This window comes from Colletotrichum aenigma (assembly GCF_013390185.1).
Source record: "Colletotrichum aenigma strain Cg56 chromosome Unknown KSG_Cg56_contig02, whole genome shotgun sequence".
NCBI lineage: Eukaryota > Fungi > Ascomycota > Sordariomycetes > Glomerellales > Glomerellaceae > Colletotrichum > Colletotrichum aenigma.
The window spans coordinates 222,652-245,287 of NW_023500908.1; the positions used below are offsets into that span (position 1 = coordinate 222,652).

General features: G+C 54.7%; 8 protein-coding genes across 8 annotated transcripts; 6 read left to right on the top strand and 2 right to left on the bottom strand.

Annotated features, from left to right (window-relative positions):
* Positions 1-1,857: 1,857 nt before the first annotated feature.
* On the top strand, positions 1,858-2,769 carry cel61b-1 (Endoglucanase-7; the record flags this gene model as incomplete). Its single annotated transcript, XM_037317338.1, has 1 exon — positions 1,858-2,769. One exon carries the CDS (start codon positions 1,858-1,860, stop codon positions 2,767-2,769), a length of 912 nt encoding a protein of 303 aa, XP_037183459.1.
* Positions 2,770-5,848: 3,079 nt separating this feature from the next.
* CGCA056_v002080 (Bypass of stop codon protein 6) lies at positions 5,849-7,394 on the top strand (the record flags this gene model as incomplete). The annotated part of the gene is made up of 3 exons (XM_037317339.1): positions 5,849-6,100; positions 6,154-6,168; positions 6,222-7,394. The coding sequence occupies 3 exons, from the start codon at positions 5,849-5,851 to the stop codon at positions 7,392-7,394; spliced, it is 1,440 nt and encodes a 479-aa protein (XP_037182974.1).
* A 713-nt stretch (positions 7,395-8,107) lies between these two features.
* On the top strand, positions 8,108-9,459 carry CGCA056_v002081 (uncharacterized protein; the record flags this gene model as incomplete). The annotated part of the gene is made up of 2 exons (XM_037317340.1): positions 8,108-8,924; positions 8,981-9,459. The coding sequence occupies 2 exons, from the start codon at positions 8,108-8,110 to the stop codon at positions 9,457-9,459; spliced, it is 1,296 nt and encodes a 431-aa protein (XP_037182973.1).
* Positions 9,460-11,610: 2,151 nt separating this feature from the next.
* CGCA056_v002082 (uncharacterized protein) lies at positions 11,611-11,965 on the top strand (the record flags this gene model as incomplete). Its single annotated transcript, XM_037317341.1, has 2 exons — positions 11,611-11,654; positions 11,716-11,965. 2 exons carry the CDS (start codon positions 11,611-11,613, stop codon positions 11,963-11,965), a joined length of 294 nt encoding a protein of 97 aa, XP_037183712.1.
* A 3,843-nt stretch (positions 11,966-15,808) lies between these two features.
* CGCA056_v002083 (Protein CAP22) lies at positions 15,809-16,548 on the top strand (the record flags this gene model as incomplete). Its single annotated transcript, XM_037317342.1, has 2 exons — positions 15,809-16,112; positions 16,172-16,548. 2 exons carry the CDS (start codon positions 15,809-15,811, stop codon positions 16,546-16,548), a joined length of 681 nt encoding a protein of 226 aa, XP_037182975.1.
* A 372-nt stretch (positions 16,549-16,920) lies between these two features.
* ecdD-4 (Major facilitator-type transporter ecdD) lies at positions 16,921-18,725 on the bottom strand (the record flags this gene model as incomplete). Its single annotated transcript, XM_037317343.1, has 5 exons — positions 16,921-17,467; positions 17,558-17,934; positions 17,996-18,130; positions 18,180-18,390; positions 18,553-18,725. The coding sequence occupies 5 exons, from the start codon at positions 18,723-18,725 to the stop codon at positions 16,921-16,923; spliced, it is 1,443 nt and encodes a 480-aa protein (XP_037182970.1).
* A 1,038-nt stretch (positions 18,726-19,763) lies between these two features.
* CGCA056_v002085 (putative sulfatase) lies at positions 19,764-21,717 on the top strand (the record flags this gene model as incomplete). Its single annotated transcript, XM_037317344.1, has 6 exons — positions 19,764-19,974; positions 20,026-20,167; positions 20,232-20,581; positions 20,630-20,943; positions 21,002-21,098; positions 21,161-21,717. The coding sequence occupies 6 exons, from the start codon at positions 19,764-19,766 to the stop codon at positions 21,715-21,717; spliced, it is 1,671 nt and encodes a 556-aa protein (XP_037182969.1).
* Positions 21,718-22,300: 583 nt separating this feature from the next.
* Positions 22,301-22,615, bottom strand: CGCA056_v002086 (uncharacterized protein; the record flags this gene model as incomplete). The annotated part of the gene is made up of 1 exon (XM_037317345.1): positions 22,301-22,615. One exon carries the CDS (start codon positions 22,613-22,615, stop codon positions 22,301-22,303), a length of 315 nt encoding a protein of 104 aa, XP_037182972.1.
* Positions 22,616-22,636: the final 21 nt, after the last annotated feature.

Here is a 22,636-nt window from a genome sequence, read left to right on the forward strand (position 1 = left end):
CGATGCTGGGGTTGGGATTCGCGGCGCTGGACTGTGTAAGCGACGACAGCCCTGTCAATGCAGGTGGTCCCAGGGATTCCGCGCCGTGACGCCGTCTGCAGCGCTGCAGGAGGTGTGGCCTCCTGTGTCACGGGAGGGGGAGACCCGACGGCCGCAGGATGGCCAGCGCGAGCGGCGGCGGTTCGTTGGTTGGTGCTGGTTGTGAATGATTCAATGCTGACTGTTCGCGACCGTTTGTTCGACGGCCATGCAGGCCCGTTTCATCGAAAGTGCTCTCGGACGACGGGTTCTCGACGACGAGATGAATTCGCAGTTGCCAAAGTCTCGGCGCATGAAGAAGAATTGGTCTGGCTGCTGTCGTGTTCATCTCGACTATGAGATCGACGCAAGGAAATGCCCGAAACGAGATCACATGTTGCTGGGCGCGCCATGGAAAGGGGAAGAAGAAAATTCAATAAAAACGTGGGCGGCAAATGTGGAGCAATAATCCAGGGGTGAATGGCGCCAGGAACCACACCTTAATCATGAGTTCGGATTCTCTTACGCTTCTGTCTGTCTTTGCGCTCGCTGACTGACTGGCTGGCTGTAGGGAGAGGAGGGATCATGCATAACTGAGTCCCGGCATCATCACCACCTCCAAATAACGGCACGACGTTAACCACAACTTGACGACCAAGGAAAGCGAGGCGCTAACGAGATAGCGACAGCATGGGGGGATATGCATATTCCGTCGGGATCTGGCTCCGAAAATTCAATTCCAATCAATCACGCACAGGCCGGCGGCTCTTGGGTGGAGCACGATGCACACGCACATCTTCTTATGATCTACCTTGCCTTATTAAGGGCGCCATGAGGGGCTGTTTCATGGCCCGCGCTACGTCTGAGATTCCGGTGTGTTGCTGTGCTCTGCTAGAAACGGCAAGTCTGCAAGTCATGAATCCCCACGCGTCCCACGCTTCACGCGACCGACGCTCTATCAGCGACTCTTTCAGACGCTTTGCTGATGCCCAGCCGGGCTCGATACGCCTTTACGGGATCCCCTGCCGCTGGCCAGGCACCATTTCTGGGCAAAGCCGTCTTCGCTTGCCAGGTGCATCGCCATCATCAGCCAACAACGCTTGCCAACACCGCCTGCCAACCGGGCAAACGACTCCATCATGACCGTCACCTTCCCTGTGCCGCAGGACCCCGGCTGCGATCCCGGCTGAAGCCCCTGGGCCAGATCAATGATCCTCCTTTCCATGATTTCTATGACGGCTGAGCAACCGGAATCGACCACGACGCTGGAGGCGGCTGGAGCTGGGCGCCACGCCGCAGCCCGGGTGGAACAGTCCATGTCATCTTTGCAAGACCGGTCACCCTTCCAAATCGGAGTACATCCGACGACGTCGATGGTCCCCCGGCCTTGACCGGGTGCCACCCCCCAAAATTCCACCACTCTGGTTTGCATATTGGTGTTTCGGTCTTATGAAGTTTCTTCCATCTCCACCCGTCTCTCCTCCAGAGGCTCCAGGGTGAGCGCGGCTCAGTCGTCGGTGTCTGCGAGTCTATCTTGGCAGCGGCAAGGAGGAAGAGAGAGGTGTTGTGGAAAGGGGTGCCCTTCAGTATGGCCTGTGGGATAAATACAGCGACGACGCCCTCGATTTTGCATTGTCTTTCCTCTTGTTCAGCATCCAACATTGCAAGGTCGCACACACTCTTTGGTTCTTACCACCTTCATTCTTTTCCAATCGTCTAACCGTCAGTTCTTCACTGTGTGAAGCTGGGACATTCTTTTGCAACACTTTACATCCACGAACAAGCTCATTCATTCCACTTCAACCTCCTTTTTCAGGACCCGTCCTTCTTTCATCCAAAATGCCTTCCATCAAGAACACCGTCGCCCTTGCTGGCGCTTTCGCCGCTTCCGCTCTTGCTCACGGTACCGTCACCGGCTACGAGATGGACGGCGCCTACGTCCAGGGCTACAAGCTCGACTACTACTACCTCAAGCAGAACGGTGGAACTCCTCCTTCCATCGCCGCCTGGTCCGCTGAGAACCTCGACAACGGCTTCATCGCCCCCGACGCCTATGGCACCGTCGACATCAACTGCCACAAGAACGCCGCTCCCGGTGCCTCCTCCGCCAAGGTCGCTGCCGGCGGCACTGTCGACTTCCAGTGGTCTGCCTGGCCCGAGTCTCACATCGGTCCCGTCCTGACCTACGCCGCCAAGTGCGACGGCGCCTGCACCTCTGCCGACCCCGCCACCCTCAAGTGGGTCAAGATCGATGAGGCCGGTATCGATCTGGACACCCAGGAGTGGGCTGCCACCAAGCTCATCAAGAACAACAACACCTGGACCTCCACCATCCCCTCCGACCTCGCCGCTGGCAACTACGTTCTCCGTCACGAGATCATTGCCATGCACGGTGCCGGCTCTGAGAACGGTGCCCAGAACTACCCCCAGTGCGTCAACGTTGAGATCACTGGATCCGGTACCTCCAACCCCGAGGGCACCCTCGGCACTGCTCTGTACAAGAGCACCGACGCCGGTATCCTCTTCAACCCCTACTCCACCCTCACCAGCTACGAGATCCCCGGCCCTGCTCTGTTCGGCTCCGGCTCCAGCTCTGGCGGCGGCTCTGCCACCCCCACCACCCCCTCCAACGGCACCGCCTCTGCTGTCCCTACCGCTGCTGCTTCCGCTTCCGCTTCTGCTGCTGCTGATGCCGGCTGCGCCAAGAAGCTCCGCCGTCACGCCCGTGACCTCTTCCACGCCCGCCACTAAGCGGAGAATTGCCGCATTCGCGATCTGATGGAGAAGAAGGAAAACACACATCCAAACTTTTGAATGAGCCTTTGTTCGTTTCTCGACCATGTAAATAGATTATACCCGGTGTATATATCGCTGCAAGCACCCACACCTTTTTTAGCCGACCTCCTAGGCGCCCAACACACCTTTTTCTGTTGCTGGGTGCTAACAAGCTTTGCAATGTATCAACTGTTCAGTCAACATCTTCTTTACTTGCCTCTGTGATCGTGACTGTTGATGCTGTAATCGTAATCTGCCTCTTTGGCTACTTGCGGACTGGTATGCCTTTGTCTCCATCCACTCTGTGCCTTGTTTCGACTCGACATCGTGTTGAGTTCGTTCCATGGTGTTAATCCGATGGCTGACTCGAAGCTGTGAGACGAACTTGACGTGAGGGCGGGCGTCAGAATGCCGGCGGCATGGATGTGGTGGGTGGTTGCGGTCGACTTGAAGCAATTTTCAGCTCTCTTCCAAGTCATTGAAGTTGGAAAATGTTTCATGAAATAAGTCTGAGCAGCGAACAGAGTTTTTTGGACGTTGCGTTGAGGAAGGGCGCCCATGTCGGTTGATATACTTGGCGGACGATGTTATGGAGTGGGGCCAGTCTGAGCAGATTTGAGGTCAAAAGAGCACTCTAAAACGGAACAAACTGCCGCGGAACGATGGGTGCCGCGTGCGCCCACTTGGTATTCTCCGTGGGATGCCGAGTTATATTGAGCGGGTAAATCGGCCGATGCGAATGAGTTTGATTAACGGATGATGATGGAATTTTTTTATGAAGCCGAGTATACGATGGCATCGGGATTCCAGACATGGACTTGATGGCCCTGTCGTTTGGTGTTTGCGGTTTGTTTGTTTCATCAACCGGCGGTTGGGGGCGGTTGAGGGCTTGGGCTCCAGATGCTTCGACAGCAACCTGATCACTCGAATTAGGGTCCGTCAACGCTCTCCACGCACTATCCACATGTTAGAAAACAGAGTCTTAGGTATCATGATGCCCCTAAACTCTCTGCTCCTAAGAGGGGCCATGGACGCGAATCTGTCGTCGACATTCCCCGCCTTTTCAAGGGCCACGAAGCCGACTTTCCGGACACGTCGGATATCCCACCGGAACCTCATGATCTTCGACACCACGCGTGGGGCTTCATGGGTTGAGACCTCAAGTGATTTCCACTAGGGTCCGACGCGCATTGATCGCCAGATTTGATCCACTGATTTTCAACATTTAATGAGGCGCGAAGTCTAAGTGCTTTGCGCTGATGCTTCCGTGAGACGACTTCTCATTATTTCGAGGCTGTCTCTAAGCTTTTCTGTCCGCAACAGCGAGTCACCTGTCACTTCCTTGAGTTGACCACGCAGTATATCGCGCTGCTCACTGGATAGAATTGCCTGATGCGGCGATGTGCCCCACCTCGAAGTATCATGGTCTCGCAGGCCGAGAAGACGATCAGCTCTTTCCAAGAGACTGGTGATGATTTGGGTGAAGATGATGCCTTGCAGATGTCCATCACCAATCCAGAAGGCCCCGAATTTGAGACCCTCAATTGGCGTCAGGGGATCCACGGCGAGTGATTCGAGTCTTTTGTGGATGTGGAGGGTGATCGACTCAAAGAGGGTGATGATTTGGACGAAGCAGCTTGTGATGACGAGAGCCAAAGGCGGACCTACGGCCTCGGGCGCGGACGTTGCGGTTGACGGACTCATGATGTCCCGCGATGGGAAGCCTTCCGACGGAACGACCCAGCCTAGACCGGTCGGCAGCCCGCCAGAGTTATCCCACGGCAGAGATGGAACAGCGTCTTGGCTTGGCAGGATGGCCAAGTCAACTGCCGCCTGTTTCAATGACTTGGCCAGAGTCGAAAGAACAGTCACGAAGTCTTGGAAAATGACGAGAGCGAGCTCAGCCAGCGTGACAGAATCAACGCTGAGCACGGAATCGGGGTAGATGAAGGAGCACAGATCCATATGCTGCCGGTGGTCATCGACCTTGGACAGGTGCAGGTGGAGGTCGACGTTGACCTTGGACAGCCTAACGAATGCTTCGTGCTGTATTGTCGCATCCAGCTGTGACAGCGGACGTGCAGCTGTCTCTTGAGAGCCCGTTAAGTGGTCGCCGACGTCAACGGCGAAGTCCGTTTCATCCCACTCAAAGTCGCAAAGAAGGGGGTCAATTTGAACGTCGACACCAACTTCGGCCACCTCCTCTCCAAATCTCGCAGCCACTGGCGGCGTGGTCTCCGCGGCCGCAATTTCAGCCAACAACAGGTCGTCCCCGCGGAGACCCGCAGCCTCATCCCCATCTCCATCTCCATCTCCTTCGTCCTCCTCCTGCGCTGCCTCACGATCGCAGCCTCGGTCTCGGTCATTCGAAACATTGTTTCCCTGGGTTTTGGCGCGCGTGGGCCGGCCGATCCGCCGTTGCTGGCCGGCGACACAAGGGAACCCCAGTCGCGCGCACCGCGAACAGCGGGCTTCTTCTTCCGTGTCTTGGCGGGAGCATCGAAGCTTTTGTCGGCGACACCTCTCGCACGCTGACCGTTTTTGATTCGGATGGCGGGCGATGGTCATATTTTTTCTTCCTTTTGTTCTTCCAAGAATAGAGAAGGCGCTTTTATTTTCTGGGTCAGTGATGAACGTTGTGCACTGTCGTCTGTTGCAAGACGCAAACCCCTCGTAAGACGCATTCGGAGGCTTTCCCTCCTTGCTGTTGGGGGCCGTTCGGAGGCTTTTGGTGGTCAGACGGCGGGGTCATACGTCGGCTCCGAGCCGGATCCGGGGCGTCCACACGTCCGGCCGTGGTTCGTTTGGGTCATCCTCGGAATTCAATACACGAGCGGAGAATACTTGAAAACGCGGGCTGTCGCACCGTTCAAAGGTTAACGTGCTCGGCCTCAGCAAACCTTGATGATCGTGTGGGAGAACGGGCGCCGCGGCTGCGCTCCCGGCAGGCCAATCCGGCAAAAGCGACCCCGCATCCTGCTGCTGTCGATAATGCATGGGATATTAGGATATATGGGTTCTTCTGATCTCATCAGGAACACCTCCTCAACAAGAAATGCGCGCTCCGCCACTCAAGTCGATATCTTCCTCCGACGTCGGGTTATTAGACCCGATCAACCCTCCCAACTTATCGCGAACCCCCTCGTCGCTCAGTCTTATGGAGACGGACGAGAAGCGTCAACCCAGCTGGAGCCAGGAACACGAGCCGGAACTTGAGAAATGGAACGGGACTCGGACGAACGCTTTCCGATATGTCGCCACTTTGTATAGCTTCATCGTGATGGGCATGAACGATGGAGCCGTCGGCGTAAGATTCCCTCCTGTACGCTCATCCGAGACCATCGCTGACGATTATCGCAGGCCTTGCTTCCATATGTGGGCTGACCACACCGTCAAGATGCTGTTGAGCTCTGCTGATCCGGTGACAGATTGAGAGCTACTACGACGTTTCATATACGGTCGTTTCTCTCCTTTTCCTAGCACCATTTATCGGTTACATCATTGCCGCTCTCACGAACAACTTCATCCATCATCAACTGGGCCAGAGAGGCATTGCGATCATCGGGCCAATAGCCCGAACCATCGGCTTCCTCCCCCTGGCCCTACACCCACCGTACCCAGTTCTGCCGTTCGCCCTGTTGGTGACAGGATATGGCAATGGTCTCGAGGACAGCGGCTGGAACGCCTGGATCGGTAACATGCAGAACTCGAACGAGCTACTCGGGTTCCTCCACGGCGCATACGGGCTCGGTGCGACCGTTGGTCCCCTCATCGCCTCTGCCATGGTTGCAAGGGCCGACCTGGAGTGGTTCAACTTCTACTACGTCATGACGGCCATGACGGCCCTCACCTTCATCCTCACCTCGACTGCATTCTGGAAAGCCACGGGCAAGGTGCACCGTGAGAAACACCCTTCGTCGACGGACGGCGCCAACCACACGTCGACGGTAGCAGTGATCCGTAAACCGATCACATGGCTTCTCGCGTTCTACCTGCTCGCATACGTGGGCATAGAAGTCGCACTGGGCGGCTGGATCGTGACCTTCATGCTGCGCGTGCGGCACGCCGAGCCGTTCCTCGCCGGCATCACCACGGTGCTGTTCTGGCTCGGTTTGACGCTCGGTCGACTGGTACTGGGCTTCGTCACAGGTCGCGTGGGAGAGAAGCGGGCCATCGCCGTGTACGTCCTCCTGTCTATCGTCCTGCAGCTGCTGTATTGGCTCGTTCCAAACTTTGTCGCATCGGTCATCTTCGTGATGCTGCTCGGTTTCTTCCTCGGCCCGCTGTTCCCAGCAGCCATCGTCGCGGCCGCGAAGCTACTGCCGAGGGATAACCATGTCAGCGTCATCGGGTTCGCTGCAGCATTTGGCGGGGCTGGCGGTGCCATCATTCCGTTTGGCATCGGAGCCATTGCGAACAGCCGAGGAGTTTGGGTGCTACAGCCCATCGCGTTGTCGGTGCTGATTGTCCTCTTTCTTTTATGGTTGTGTTTTCCGGGCGGTTACCGGAAGGGCGGGTTAGAAGAGGCGAGGAGAAATCGGGAACCCATTGGAAATGACTTTCGCGCTGCTGTGCGTTGGGTTAAGAATATTGCATCATGAGAGACGCATAGCATACCATCCTTTCGTTATCCTCTCTTCTAATAGAATATTATCGCGGTTGAAGCCCGTCGGTCCCATGCGATGCAGTCTATGCTATGGAATGTGGCAGGTCGTGGCATGCAGCATTAGCAACCAAGAACTTGCATGCTGATGACAAGCGTCGGTAAGATGGGATATTGGTGAGGCAGGCGATGGGATGTAAAGGCGAGGTGTGAGGCAGTAAGGTTCTTCGTGGGATTTCCCATATTCACCGAAGAGGCAGGCAAGGCAAGGCAGGTACGGACCTTACCCACCTGTCTGAGTTGTTCCTGCCTAATAAACCACACGTGGCGTGGCGGGTTCGCATTCACTTTGGGCAGTGACAACTCATTCGGGTTCCCGCTTTCCCATTCCAGTCTGCCGGACTTCATCCCAGAACCGAGATGCAACTTCCCGTCCACAACGTCGGGTCGAGGTTCACAAGGTGCCGTTGGCCTCTTACCTTCCTTTCATTCCTGCTCACCTCCTCGCGGTTCCTTCCCACGCAGTCATCGAAGCAACCACAAAGCAGAGTCATTCATCGAGGTCGAGACCGAGACCTGCATCACTGACGTTCGCTTTCCGGCCCGGCTCCCGACTACATCTTCCACGTCTGCCAACACCATTATTGTATCGCTCCATAAAGTCTTTCGCTGATTGCCCAAAAGATCAATCGAGTCACGGAATCGTCCAGCATGGCATTCGCTTTCAAGTTCGACATTCCGCTTTCTGTCCGCTCGTTCGCTCCGTTTCCCAAACTCCCCACCGAGATTCGACAGCAAATTTGGGAGGATGCCATCTTTGAGCCTGGAATGCAATATCTCCGCATCGATACGAAAGCCCGCTCTTTTGTATCCCACGGGTCCGTAGCCCTTGGCCCCCCGGACAGCGATGACGAGGATGACGACGTTCTACCCGACTTTTCCCAGGAGAGACGCCATGGCCCCCTTGTACCAGCAACGTTGAAGCCTCGATTCGCGGCGCCTCGAGCCAACCTGTCCAACCACGTCTCCGTCAACCAAATCATGGCCACTCTTTCTGTCACTTGCTCCGAGGCAAGGTCCGTGGTTCAGCGTCTGGCCAGCCATCCAAAAACTCTGAAGCTTGATGACGGCCGTGCGATATCTCTGGGTGCCGCAGACGATGTCGTTTTGTTGGAATACATTCCGTTGAAGTCAATGGGAGCCGGCTGTCGCTTGGCTCTGAATATCAGCTGCGACCAGCTCGCCAACATTCGTCGAGTCGCCGTCCAGTACTGTCCTCAGTGGGAAGGCGCGACATCAGGCTACTACTGTCGACTATGCGGGGAACATCACTTTGGCAGCCGTAAGAGAACGTATCCCCTTCACCTGTATGAATTCCTGGCTCGACACCTTCCAAATCTCGAGGCTTTCTACTTCGTTGACTACATGATCCTGCGGAAACCTCGACCGGAGGACGATGACGACTTCGATATACCCATGGCTGATTGCGACGACCCTCAACCGTGCCCGCGCGATGGTGCCAGCAAAAGTAAGGAAGCCTACCAGGTTATCTGAGGCAAGTTGCTGACGAGTCTGTCTTTGTAGGCACAGGCAGATTGAAGGCTGCTGATGAGGGGTCACCTCGAAGGTACAAGAGCGCGCGTCACCTGTTTGAGGAAGTGGACGAGGATGAATGGATTGTCAGGGATAAGGTTCTCGATACGCTGTCCTGGGTCCGTAAGAGATTCAACCAGTACGCCACACAAAGCAAGTTCAGCAAGCACAAACATCCCAGCAAGGTCCGCTTCGGTGTCTTAGCTTGTGAATGGATCAAGAACAAGGAGGAAAAATTGGTCTATTCGACCACACGAACGGCGCAGAACAAAAGACGAAAGATATCGGAGCCGGTCGAAGCGAGCCGCAGTCGACCACCCCGAGGGACTCTCTCGACACACCACACAGGAGGGCGACTGCTTGCAGCGAACTTGCCTGTGCCCCTTCCTGTGCCTATGCCCACGGAAGCAAGCTTCGTGTTCGGACAGATGACGGATTTTGATTTCAGTTTCGGTGTTCATCCTCAATAGCCTGTGGGAAGTGCTGGACGAATAAGAGGTGGCCACGATGGCAGGCGCGCTTTGAGGAGGAGACGAGTGGAGGCAGCTTCTCCTTATTGCCCTACAGTACAAAATCCATAGCGAACCATCGATATTGATGGCATTCCCGACCCCCTAGATACCAACACAGTAGTAATGATAATACATGATGAGCACTTGGATCTTAGGGCCAAGACAGCGTGCTTGATTCCTAGAGGTGCGGGGCAGTGCAGAGCCGGTGGCAGCGGAGGATTTCCGTGACGTCATCAGCTGAAAGACACTGGTTGCATCTGAGGTAGTCTCCAGAATCATCGCTCGTCGTTTGGTTGCCTTGCCTTGCCTTGCCAGAACAGGCTGGGACAAAACTCCAGGGGAAAGGGAAGTCATACGACAAAAAGTGAAGGGACTGCACATCTTGGACACTCGAGGACTAAAAGACCGGTCTGGATTGCGCTGTTCGGTCGATCCCAGGGCTTGCCGGCGAGGCATCCGACAGGATTCCCTTGGGATTGGCGCCCTCTGCCCTGATTTTGAAAGCAGATTTCGGGGTGCCATGCGCCCGCTTAGCACCCCTGCACACCCCCAAATGCTCTTCTCAGGGTCCATCCACGAGTGAACCGGATGGTAGATTGGCGACTTTTGACCATGGGAATTTTGTCAATCCCCGATGTCTCGAGTGCGCGATTTCGAAAGCCTTCTTCGTAGGAAAACGAACTGGATGGCTGATCCTTTTCTGGAATAGGCATCGTGTCAGGAGCCCAATTTCACGATCCAATGCACGGCGCTGGCAATATCTCCCCAGTAGCAGCAACATCACCGTCGCAAACCCCTTTGGCTTAGCATGGAGCTACGAAAACGTCTGTTTCCTCATGGCCAAGACAAGCAACACTCGATTGAAGATAATCGAGCAGCATACGTCATTGCTCAACAAGCCGTATGCTCCACGAAATCATCGGACCCGAAGGCGCGAGGCAGTGAGATCAACCAACCATCAACAGCCAATGGCTGCCGTGTCGCTGCGGCGCAGGGAGGGCTGATGCCCAGGGTCCAGCCTCCAGTCTGGACCCTATTTCTCCAGGACCCTTCCATCCAATTCAGACCACCTTTTGGCTGCCTTACTGCTTCGTTGCGACACTGAAGTCCTCCTCTTGCCGGACACAGCTCCGGATTTAATTGAGAGATCTCCGTGACGTCAGCGTTTCCATTCTGCACGTTGCTCGGCGGTTACGAGAGAAAGGCCTGGACGGGTCTTTTTACACATTGCAAGCCGGATCCTGCTGCGGTGTGGTGTCTCATCTGCAGCGAGCCGGAGCTTGGTCCGCAGACACGCCGTTGTGGTTCCTCCATTAGGACGTGAGCGCAAGGGGCCGAGTCAGCTGTTGCAGTAACACTGCAGACCATTCATGGCATTCTCAGATTTCCTACCCCAGACAATCAAAATCGAAAAGTCCAGACCACAGGGGAGGGCGTAGATCTCTGTGAGATTCGCGGAGTTGTAGGGCCGGGTGACTGCTTAGTCCACGCTGTCGACGCCTCGCAGACTCAACTGAAGGGGTCGTGAAGCGAGTTCTTGTTGTCTGGGATAGGCCGCGACCCGTTCAACGGCTATTCAAAGTGGAAGATTGCCTTGCCGGAGATCGTTGACATGGAGCCCGGCGCAACGGCCTAGAACACGGCATCACGTCACTTGCTGAGAAAGCCACGATGTTCATCCCCCACGCCAACTCTGGCGGTGGTTGTCGATGGCAGGAGGCGTACCTTTAGCGCAAGGCTCCCTCCAAGTCCTCGGGTTTGGCTTTCTACCCACCATGAACAGCAGGTCCATCTATGCCTCTCTCGTCAGGGTGCGATGCTGATGACGTTTAAATACACCAACCCATCCTCTTTGGCTCGATCGTCGCGAACGATGGAGTTCAAGCTCATCGTGCATCTTCATCAGATAGTATCGCGAACGCTCTCAACATCACGGTGCTTGATCCTCCCTTGTCTTCCTTCCAGCTCGGTGCACGACAACCGGAAGGTATTGAACCGGAAGACCCACTGTTCCCGGGGACCCACTCATTGGATGCCACCGGCACCGCCCAGACGAACCACTGCTTCCCCCGACCCCTACCCGAACAGGGTACCTATGAAGCCTTCAGCATGCCCACCTCATCAACAGCTGCAGTCTGCGGCTTCAATCAAAGGTTTGTACATCGCCACCTGTAAAAACTGTTTGAGAGCGATTAGCTAACACTTACCCCGCAGGTCCGTTGAAGAACAGCCAACATCCCCGCCGCTCACTCTGACACGGCCGGAGAAACGCCCCGCAATTCCCGTCATGTCGGATCCGGGGTACTCCATCGGTCGGTTCTTGGGCTCACCGGCCTCCCAGCAGGTCAGGCCACCGCTTTCCCAAATGGCAACATCACCCACAACAACAGACGACGCCGAAAAAGCTGGTTGCGATCGCATGGCGGGTATCCTGGCAGAAATTGGATTTCCAGCGTCGAATTGACAGATAATGAGGCGAAAGATGGTGCGCATCGACGGGGAAATCATACGTCTGCATCTGCACGTGGTCTTGATTGCTTACCATAGAAATACATCACATACTTTAGAAAACCTTCCGCAGTGCGCATGATGTACTGCATCATCTGCCTCGTCCTTCGCAAGAGGCGAGCTTGTGACGTCAACATGCTATCCTGTGCTTCGCTGCGTGAGGTGCTGCTCGAGAGGCGAGAGGCGAGACTGGATGATTCTTGGTCAACAGCGGCGACGAAGCCTTGCCTTTGCATATCGTTCTTGGCCCCCTGGGAGTGATATAGGAGAGGAGAAAAGAAGATCTTAGCGTGATGCGCACGTCAACGAAGACACTGGGGGTCTGCCATCATACTCATAGGACGACGTACGTGAATCGCTTTCAGCAGAACAGCTGACTTGATCATGTGCAGAACAGCATGAGCAGAAGATGGCAAATAATCCCTTAGTTACACGGCACCCAGCCCCATCAAAACCCGGAGGCAAATCACCGGACCTCTCCTCCTACGCTCCGGAAATACGCCGTGCACTACAAATTCGCAATGACATTCTTCTTGGGGAACCGGTAATAGGCATGTGATGCTAAAACTGCAGAAGCAGCAGCACGGGCTGCCCTGACATGTTTCGACGCCGTGCAATCTTGGCGCGCAGACCGAGCCACACCTTTCCCCCTCCTCGTTCCCCTGGCAGGATTTGCCGCTAGAGGTTGGCCTCCCGGAGACGGTTGGTTGGGGGCACGGGCCGCTAGTTCGCGCGTTTTCTTTCGACGAGAGAGAAGACGATCTCATCGCTGTCGTATGTGAAGAGTTCCTGCAGAAAGTGCGTCAAGACCTGTTTTTTCTTGGCACTCTGGAGGTTTGTCCGGACGTTTCCTTGTCTTCATCCCTAGTCTTGTGGCCCTGATATTCACAGGGTGCATGGTCCAACTCTGAGCGCGCCGAGCTCATCTTGCTGCTGCTGCTGCTGTTCTGTTTCTGCAACCCCGTTGGTGAGGCACCGTAGCGAACAGGAAACAGCTCGCTTTCTCATACCACAAACGAGAGGCCCGAGAAACACACTTCTCGGCTTAACACATCCTTGTCGCCCCTCTCTGGTTCAAACGCGGGGTACAGCTTGCAGAGGCACAATGCTTGGACTTCGGTTGATGTTTTGTGCTGCACAACGTCCTCCTGTTTGGGGCTTTTAACCGTCACGAACATGCACATCATGACATGCTCAGCCACAGCTTGCGAAGCATCTGCAGATACTCATGCGGACGCAGGGTTTGGATCGCCTGGCAGGCTTCACTGCAAGGCGGAAGAACCAGGCGCATGGAAATGGCTTTCGACCCCTTGCATCGTTGTCCGCAATTCTGGTCGCGAGAGTTGAGATGGCTGGAAGCTTGGGGCAGAAGGGATTTACCCGTCGACAAGGTACGTGATGGTTGGACCTGGGACGAACTCGCCATCAATGCCGTTAATGCATGCCTGCTCCTGGCCCCAGCTTTCAAATATCTTAGTACTCACGGCATAAACCCGTCTTTCGGAGACTGCAACTTTGCCCATGTGTCCGATGGGAACACGATGGCGGGATCCAAATAACATTGAGAGGTCTTCAGCTAAGAAGCTGCTCGGTCTCTTAATAACCGAGGTGGACGGACGAGAGAACTAGATCCCGGTCAGGATCTTGACTGGTTGAATTATCACAGCTAAATCGAGGTCTTGACAAATTGGTGGCGCCGGGCTAGAACTTGGATCGAAGCTTCTTGGAGGTTGGTCCATTGAGGGTGGCGTTCACGACGGACGCTGCTAATTAAGAGTTGCCTAGGCAATCATCCGCCATGTTTCTCCGTGGCCAAGACTTAGTCTTAGTCTCAGCGGGAAGCTTGGAGGACACGAGAAGTCCCAACTCTCATTCTGCGATCATGATTCAACAAAGAGATATGATGATTACTCAGTCAAAGGATGCAGTTCCTATGGCCTTGCGGCTTTACGGTGACTCACCGGTGTGTCTCCGGACAGGTGTTGCCACAATTCGCAATGCCAAGTGAGTAATTGAGCCACACTGAAATGCTTCATAGCACAGACTGTTGTTGTTTCCTAGGGCCATTCGAGGCTCGGGCTAGCTCGGGACAGTTAGTCGTCTTGAATCATGCTGCGCCTCAACGGGTGCCACAGATCAGGAGAAAGCTCTTGAATCACCAAATCAGCAACGGTAAGCCGGCAACTCGGTGTGACACAGGTCGTGAAGTGGTCAAAATCTGCGTGGCACAGAAGCACATTCAACGGATGAATTGGGGAAACGCAGTGCAGTGTTGAGGAGAGAGCAGACCGCAATATGGTCCTCGCGCGCACGGCCCGGTGCTACGGCGGCATGTGAAACTCGACAGCGGCTTACCACGGGGAGATCGTCGGGACAATGGGGAGGCTTGAGAGCCGCAGTGCGGATGTCCAGACTGAACCTGGCGGTTGGGACTAAGGCGGGCTGGGGAGGGAGGAGAGAAGGGGGCAAGTGGACGTCCTACAGTCAGCGCCCTGCGCATCTGAGGCTCTGAGCTTAGCAGGGTAATGCCGAGGGCGGGGGGTGGCCCAAACCTCGCTCCTACAACAGACCGAAGTTCCGGAGAGAGTAAGAGAGAGCGGCCCTGGAGAGAGTTGAGCGCTGGCAGCTGTCCCTCGTCATTTCCCGCAACCTTGTAGCGATAAAGTATGCTCTAGGGGCAGGATGCGGAACTAGACGTGGCCAAGGCCACCCACGTACTCCGTGCCTGTTGGTCGGATACCTTCTCCAGGGTAACGGAGCATTGCTCAACCCTTGAATTACCTTGATCCCTTTTTACCATGGAGGATTTCAACATGGACCTCAGACGGTCGCCCTCAAGATGAAGACCAAACAATCGGTTCCAGCACCATGCCGTGGTAGGCCTCTGGACGAGCAGGAGAGGACTGGGACCAGGGCAATGCGCCGCAGAATCTCTTCTTCCAAACAACGCCGTGCGTTGACTCTTCTTCTCCCTGCATGGTACCTCGCTCTCCCAGAAATGGCTGGCGAAGACCCTCAAGTCCCGTAGCTTGGAGGACTCAAGATAGACTACCGGGCCACGCTAACAACAAGGTTTGAGCAATGGCACTAGTCCATGTCGGTTCACGTGGAGAAAAGAGGCGACAGACCCGGCTGACAAGCGAGAAAGACGTTTCACGATGCTATGCTTCGACAAGACGCTGCCTACAGCTGCAGATGCTCTTGGGCCGTCCTGTGCTGCACTGCGCCCTGCGCCTAGAACGCTGCAAAAGGTACTTCTCTGCTCCAGGAACGAGACACTATGCTCCTCTTTTGGCTGAACACTTCGGGTTCCCGATAGCGTCAATGACTTCTCGGTCTGAGGCTTGGACAGCTCGGGGCCTCTGCCATGCAGCTTGGCTACGCCCACCACCACAGCCCTGCCTGTGACCGGAGAACCTCTGTCTGCTTCCTTCCCCCATCAGTGCCACTCTTCGTCTTGTCATGGCACAAGCTGCCGGCTGTTTCGACGCCTAGGGGCCTCCCGTGTGATGCCGAAGCGGATCTCCGGCCCTGCAGTGTGGGAAGAGGAGGAGCAGAAGGAGCACCGTTCACGCAGGGCATGAACTGTTGACACCCAGAACATAAATATCCTATCACGATCCCGTCTCTACCCATCTTCTCTCTCACCTCATCACGCACCATCAGCTTCACTTCGCCTTCGACAGCTAGTCTCTCGCCCTTTACAACTCTTAGCAGCCTCGGCTCATTTCAACGCTCGCTCAGCATTTCCAACTTGTTCAACACCCTTCACCTCAACAACAACCCCCCAACCTTCAAAATGCAGGCCAAGATCGTCGCCCTCTCCGCCATTGCCGCGGTTGTCAACGCTGACCTCCGCCTCAACACCAACGACATCCCCTCCGACTGCACTGCCATCTGCCGCCCCATCCGCGACCTTGGCAACATCTGCACCGTCAACTTCATCCCCGGCCAGACCAACAACAACAGCGACCAGCTTCAGGATGAGCTTGACGCCCAGTGCGTCTGCACCAACAGCTCTTTCGATGTCAAGAATCTGGCTGCTCAGTGCTCCTCTTGCATGAACGAGAAGGTTGCCAGCGACCAGCAGCGCAGCCTTGAGGGTGAGCATTCTGAACATCTTCGCAAGCTTGTACACATAGACTGACTCTTTCCACCACAGGTATCAACTCCATCATGAGTCAGTGCGGCTTCCAGTCCACTTCCTACGCCTCCTCCGCTACCTCTTCCGCCAACACCGTCATTGTCTTGGCCACCCGCCTGACTGCCAGCTCTCAGCTGACCACCACCATCGGCGGCGGTGCCACTCCCGCTCCTACCTCCGAGCGCTCCCGCACCTCCGAGGCTCGCACCACCACCTTCCTCACCTCCAACGGTGGCGGCTTCCCTTCCATCGCCACCTCCACCATCGGCGGTGGTCGCGAGACTGGCTCCCCCAACGCCGCTGCTGGCGTCGTTGCCCCCGGCAGCAACAGCGTCCTCGGCGCTGCTGGCCTTGCCGTCGCCGGCGCCTTCGCCCTCGGCGCTTTCATGCTCTAAACGCCTTGCCTGACTGGGTCTTTGCCTACAAAGCGGTATACAATACACATATGCATGATTGGATGACTTGTTAAGATAGTGCGCTGCGATACACCGGGTAAAAGTGGAGGATAATGGTAGTCTGATTTAGTCTTATGATGTTACGGTTGTGCTTTGGAGTATTGAGGAAAGCGTCACTCCTTTGGTAGTTGGATCTGGCCTGTGTGGAAGTATCTCTGTACTGTTTAGGGAAGATTGCTATTGGATAGACGCTTTAATCAAACTGGTTTTGACTTATAAACATTTTCCTCCTGAGTTATATGTCATTGAAATTCCCAAAGTGGTTTGCAAAAGTCATCTAGGCTAAGGATTCTTCCTCAGGGATCGTGTAGACTAGTACTTTTCTCCCACATGGAGGGCCACGACAACATCTGACCCTGTTTCTACATCCTGCTTATGACTGCTGACGTGTGCATCCATCCGTGACAAGTCCATCTTTTGAAATTTTCGCAAAGGAACTTCCATTTCAAACAGCGTATCAATTTCCTCAAGCGTTCGGCCCTTGCACTCCGGGACGCACAAAAAGTCAAACACCAGGGACAGAAAACCGATACTGCCGAAGATCAGACCGACCTTTGACCCCAGGTTTGCATATGGTGCGTTCAGAAGATATGGCAGCGTAAACGCGATGGTGAACTGCATTATAATGTTGACAACGCTGGCGGTCCGATACGTGATATCACGAAGACGCATGCTCGGAATCTCGGCAGACAGGACGTGCGAAGTGGGCGCCCATCCCAGGGTGAAGCCAGTGGTCATGACAATCATCATGGCGACGATGGCAGACTTGACGGGAACGCTTGGGTTTTGGGTGAGTCCGAGACCACCCATGGCGAACAGACCGGCCGTCTGAATCGATCCGCCGAAGAAGATGACATTCCTGCGATGTTGGTGTCCGCGTCAGCCAATCGGTCTTGCAACTATCTGGGAGAATCCTTGCGGGGCGCAGCAGATGAGAGCACAAACTTACCTCCGTCCCATCTTGTCCAGCAAGACCATTGCGCACAGGCACATGAAGATGTTGATGATTGATATAATGATGGTTACGTTGAAGGGGTTGATGAAGCCGAGTTGTTTGACAAAGATGGCGCCGTATACGCTGGCGAAGATGGAGCCTGTTGCCTGCATGAAGAAGTTGACGCCGATGACGGACATGGTGCGCTTGGTCATTTGCTTTCCATGGAACATGTCCTTGAATTTTCCCTTCTCGACTTCTCTGTCTATCCCGGCGCGAATGTGGGCCATTTCAGCGGCGATCTCGTCTTCGGTAAACTTGCCTTCGCGGAGGCGAGTGAGGGCGATGAGGGCTTCTTCGTTTCGACCTTGCATAGCAAGCCATCTGGGAGACTATAGACGAGTAAGGTCAGAATTCCACCGGCTGCGAGACTCTAAAACTGGGGGCACATACCTCTGGGACCAACCAAATGCCAGCTATCACTATCAGCGGCACTAGATAGAAGAGCACATATGGGATCAGGTACGCGGCCGACGAGTTCAGACCACCCGTTCCCCGCGCAACAACATGGACGACCAAGCCCCCAACCTATCCAAGTCAGTATTGTGTCCGTTCATTTTTGAGAACGAATACGCACTGCAAGACTTAGTTGGTATGTCCCGACGACAAACCCGCGGGCGCACTGGGGTGTGATCTCGGATTGGTAGATGGGTACCACGGCTAGCTCCATTCCGATGTAGATGTATGCCAGGATGCGAGCTGCCAGTATCTGATCTCGGCTCTTGGACGTCATGATGACCGTTGTGGCGATGCAAGACCATACGCTCATGGAAAACATGCACATGCGTCTGCCGAACCGTTTGCTTACGGAGCTTCCGATCAAGATGCCTATCAACATCCAATGTTAATCTTAGGGTTGCCCCTACAACCGCTAAATTCTCTTACCTATCCCAAAACCAATGTAGGGCAAGCCTGCAAAGAGTGAGAGCCACTAGCTTTCCAGGTAGTACACCTTCTTCTGAGGGTTGTACCACCCAAACTGGCGTTCAAAGGCGTCCATGGCTTGGGTAGAGTTGAAGCCCTGTTGGTCGAAGCCGAAGTTGAATTGAGACACCGCGATCAACATCACCGTGGTGAACAATGATCTGTTGAAGGTCTTTCTCAACTTCAGATGGCCAAACATGATGAATGATTCTGCCGGAGAGATTGCCGTTGTCCAGCCCGGCTCAACTGCCTTACTCTCCGCGAGAGTCGACCGAGCCGATTTTATACTGATCATCCCGGAGAGCTGACATCTCGCAACTTTCCGGGTTGCAATTGCGCCATAACGACTTCGATTGGCGATTTGCCGGCCTCGAAGTCGAGAAAGTTGGATGCCGGAGAAGTTGACCCAGCATCAACGTGCGAAGTTACGACTCGAGAGGCCAAGCGAGCTGCCCTCGTGATGGGTCGGCACCTCCACTAGTGTCAGGAGGAGGTCCTGGACTAAACCGAAATCGACATAGTGTCCGTGTCTCAGGGACATTCCTCCCCGTCCTTCCCCGTTGACACTGCCCGCCAGGAACGGGCAATGCCCAACCTTTGTCGAAGAAGAATGGTTTACGCTTGCGGACAGTCAAAGAATACATTCGAATTTTCTATGGAATAAGACATTCATCTGGCGACATTTCATTGGTAAGTTTGCGAGATTTGTGCTGGGCAAGACATGTTGTCTTTGATTTTCCCAGGGCCCCTGAGACGATGCTGATTGTCTGAATGTGGCAGATGTGAAAGGCTTTTGAGCTACCCAAATGTCAGTCTCGACAGCATGCCAAGAGCAAACACAAGGATGATACAGCGGGCTAAATCACTGGTCACGATGTTGTTGCAGTTTCCACCCCCGGATCTCGGCAGATCTCGAGTGTGGGGTTGATGCCACCACTTTTTGATCGTCAACGGGGAAGCACGGGGAGATAACTTTTGAATTACCCGCGGATTTGGAACGACCTGCGCAGACTCCATTTCCTTGCAGTTTCAGCCCCTCAAAGATCAGGAAAATAATTTCCAGATGAGAACTAGCAGTAATTGCGTCAGCTTAAAATGTGATTGCGACATGCTGTTTGGATTTGAATGTTCTAGTCGCCATTGATCTTGCCGCGGCGAGAAGTTCTTGAGCAGCACCACCGCCAGTTCCCAGCCCGCCATCTGCTTACTCCAATTCCAGAAGCCCCGCACTTCCAAGATGGCAAGCAAACGACCAAACTTCCTGGTCATCGTCGCCGATGACCTCGGTTTCTCTGATATCAGCCCCTATGGCGGAGAGATCAACACGCCCGTGTTGAAGAAATTATCGAAGGACGGCATTCGCATGACCAACTTTCACACGGCATCAGCATGTTCTCCCACTCGCTCAATGCTGTTCTCTGGAACCGACAATCACATCGCAGGACTCGGTGCGTTGTCAATTAGAGACTTCCCGACAACAAATGACTGACAGCGCGCAGGCCGAATGATGGAGCACATGCGGCATTTCGGTGACTACTTCAAGGACAAGCCCGGTTATGAGGGGTACCTGAATTGGAGAGTGGCAGCTCTGTCCGAGATTCTTCAGGACAATGGTTATCACACGATTATGTCTGGAAAATGGTTAGTGCGAACAAGTGCCGATCGGTGCTGAAGACATCTGAATACATGCTGATCAATGGCGTAGGCATCTCGGCTTGTCCAAAGAACTCGCTCCATGTAGCCGCGGGTTTACCAAGAGCTTTTCCTTCTTGCCCGGATCTGGGAACCACCACGCATATGAGCCTCAGCTTGACGATGACGAGTTTAAGATTCCATGTCTCAACACCGAAGGCCACTGGATGGACGGTGACAAGTTCATTAACCACAGAACGGACCTCCCTAAGGACGTTTACTCGACAAGGTATTTCACCGACCGCATGATCAAGTTCCTGGAAGAGATGAATGAAAAGGAGAAAGACGAGCCTTTTGCCTACCTCCCGTTCACTGCCCCTCATTGGCCCCTCCAAGCTCCTCGTGAGGTTGTCGAGAAGTATGGTAAGTTGAAGATTACCTTTCCCTGTGAACGGCTCCTAATGATCACAGCTGGAAAGTACGATGATGGACCAGATGCTCTGACCCAACATCGTTTGCAACGGCTCGTAGAGTTAGGCCTTGTGGACAAGGGCATCGAACCCGCGCCCCCTACCGGCGTTTTGGGCAAGGATTGGAAGGACTTGTCGGACCTTGAGCGCAAGGAGTCAGCAAGGAAAATGGAATTATTTGCTGCGATGGTGGAGCTGATCGATGAGAATATCGGCCGCGTGATTGACCACCTCGAGTCCACTGGCGAACTCGACACGTTCGTGCTCTTCATGTCTGATAACGGAGCTGAAGGAGTGGCGCTGGAAGCAATTCCCGTAAGTCATTCGACATTCCCGCAAAATCGTCTCTTGATCACTCTGACAATTGTTGCAGATGATGAGCGGAGAAACAACTTTTGCCGGCGTGATTCAAAAGTACTACGACAACAGCCTTAATAACATCGGGGAGAAATCATCCTTCGCTTGGTACGGTTAGTGACGTGAACTACCCTCAGCATCTTCCCCTCAAAAGCAGCGTCTAATGAGAACCAAGGAGCTCGATGGGCTTGCGCAGCGACCGCGCTATCTAGAGGATCCAAGTGCTGGATTACCGAGGGCGGCATTCGATGCCCATGTCTCATCAGATACCCCCCTTTCCAAGCTAAGGACGAAGCCATCACCCATCGTTTCACGACAGTCATGGACATTCTCCCTACCATCCTAGAAATGGCTCAAGTGCAGCATCCCGGAACCTCGTTCAGGGGCCGCGAAGTCGTCATACCCCGTGGCAAGTCCTGGGTGTCCCAACTGTCCTCCCCAGACTACGCTGCAGCCGACTCGACAGTGCACGGAGAGGATGTTCATGTTCACGGTTGGGAGCTTTTCGGTCTCAGAGCCATTCGCGAGGGCAAGCGGAAGGCAGTTTGGCTCAACAAGCCCAGGGGAAAGGACGATTGGGAGCTGTATGACGTCGAGAAGGACCCGGCCGAGATGAACGATGTGTCAGACAAAGAGCCCGAGGTGATGCGACGGCTTGTCAATCACTGGGAGAGGTACTATGCGGAGACAGGGATGACCCAGACACCAGAGTTCCCCATCACTAAGGCTTAGCATACGGGTGAACATCAGACGACTCAGTTCAGATGAGTGCCGGATTGTGGGGTTTACCCCTTCCAGTGTTTTGGTCCCTCGAGGTTATGTACGGTCAGCGCCGAAGGGAAGGGGGGACTCTCTTCATGGACCATTGGAAGTGGCTCATTTGTGACAGATGTAACATCTTTAAAGAAGGAGTGTTTGAAGTATTCTCGCAGTCTACATTGAATCCAATGACGGCTTGCATCGCCGCACGTTTTCAAATCCATGCCAAGGACTCCGCATTGACCCTCATTATTTGCTTCGGTGAGGCCGTTGCCAAAAGAGCGAAAGAAGCACCGCGTCCCCCGTCCTCATTTTGTGACATGGGTCGCCAAGAAAATCACTTTTATCATGAAGAAATGTCACGATTTGCACTGCGAATTGGAGCGTGGAAGGAATTTTCAATTTGTCGTGGGATATCTTGATGGGGGCCTTGCAATGCTGCCAACATGCGACGGTAATCGCGACCGATTTGTTGTTATGAGAAGACCGTCACAAACGCCTCAACTCCGCTTGAAATAGATGCCTGGTTATTCCGAGTGCCGCTCGAGAACGACCACTAGCAAACCCATTGCAGGCACGACTCCTCCGGCTTGGCGCAGACGCCGCAGGATGAGTTGCAGCAGGTCGTGCCGATAGGGCAGATGACGCTACCACACGCCTGGGACTCCTCTGATACGGTGCCGTTCGCCTGGCAAGCCACGGGCTTCTCGAGGCGGAAGTCAAAGACTTGGCAGTATGAGTTCTCAGGGCAGGTGACGCCGGAGCAGCGGTCCTCCGCCGGGGCGTCGGGGGTGCCGGAGGTTTGCGGAGCCGGGGCGGCAGAAGCGCCGAGGGCAGCGAGAGCGACGATGAAGGAGTGAATGAATATCATGATGATTGATTGTTGTTGTGG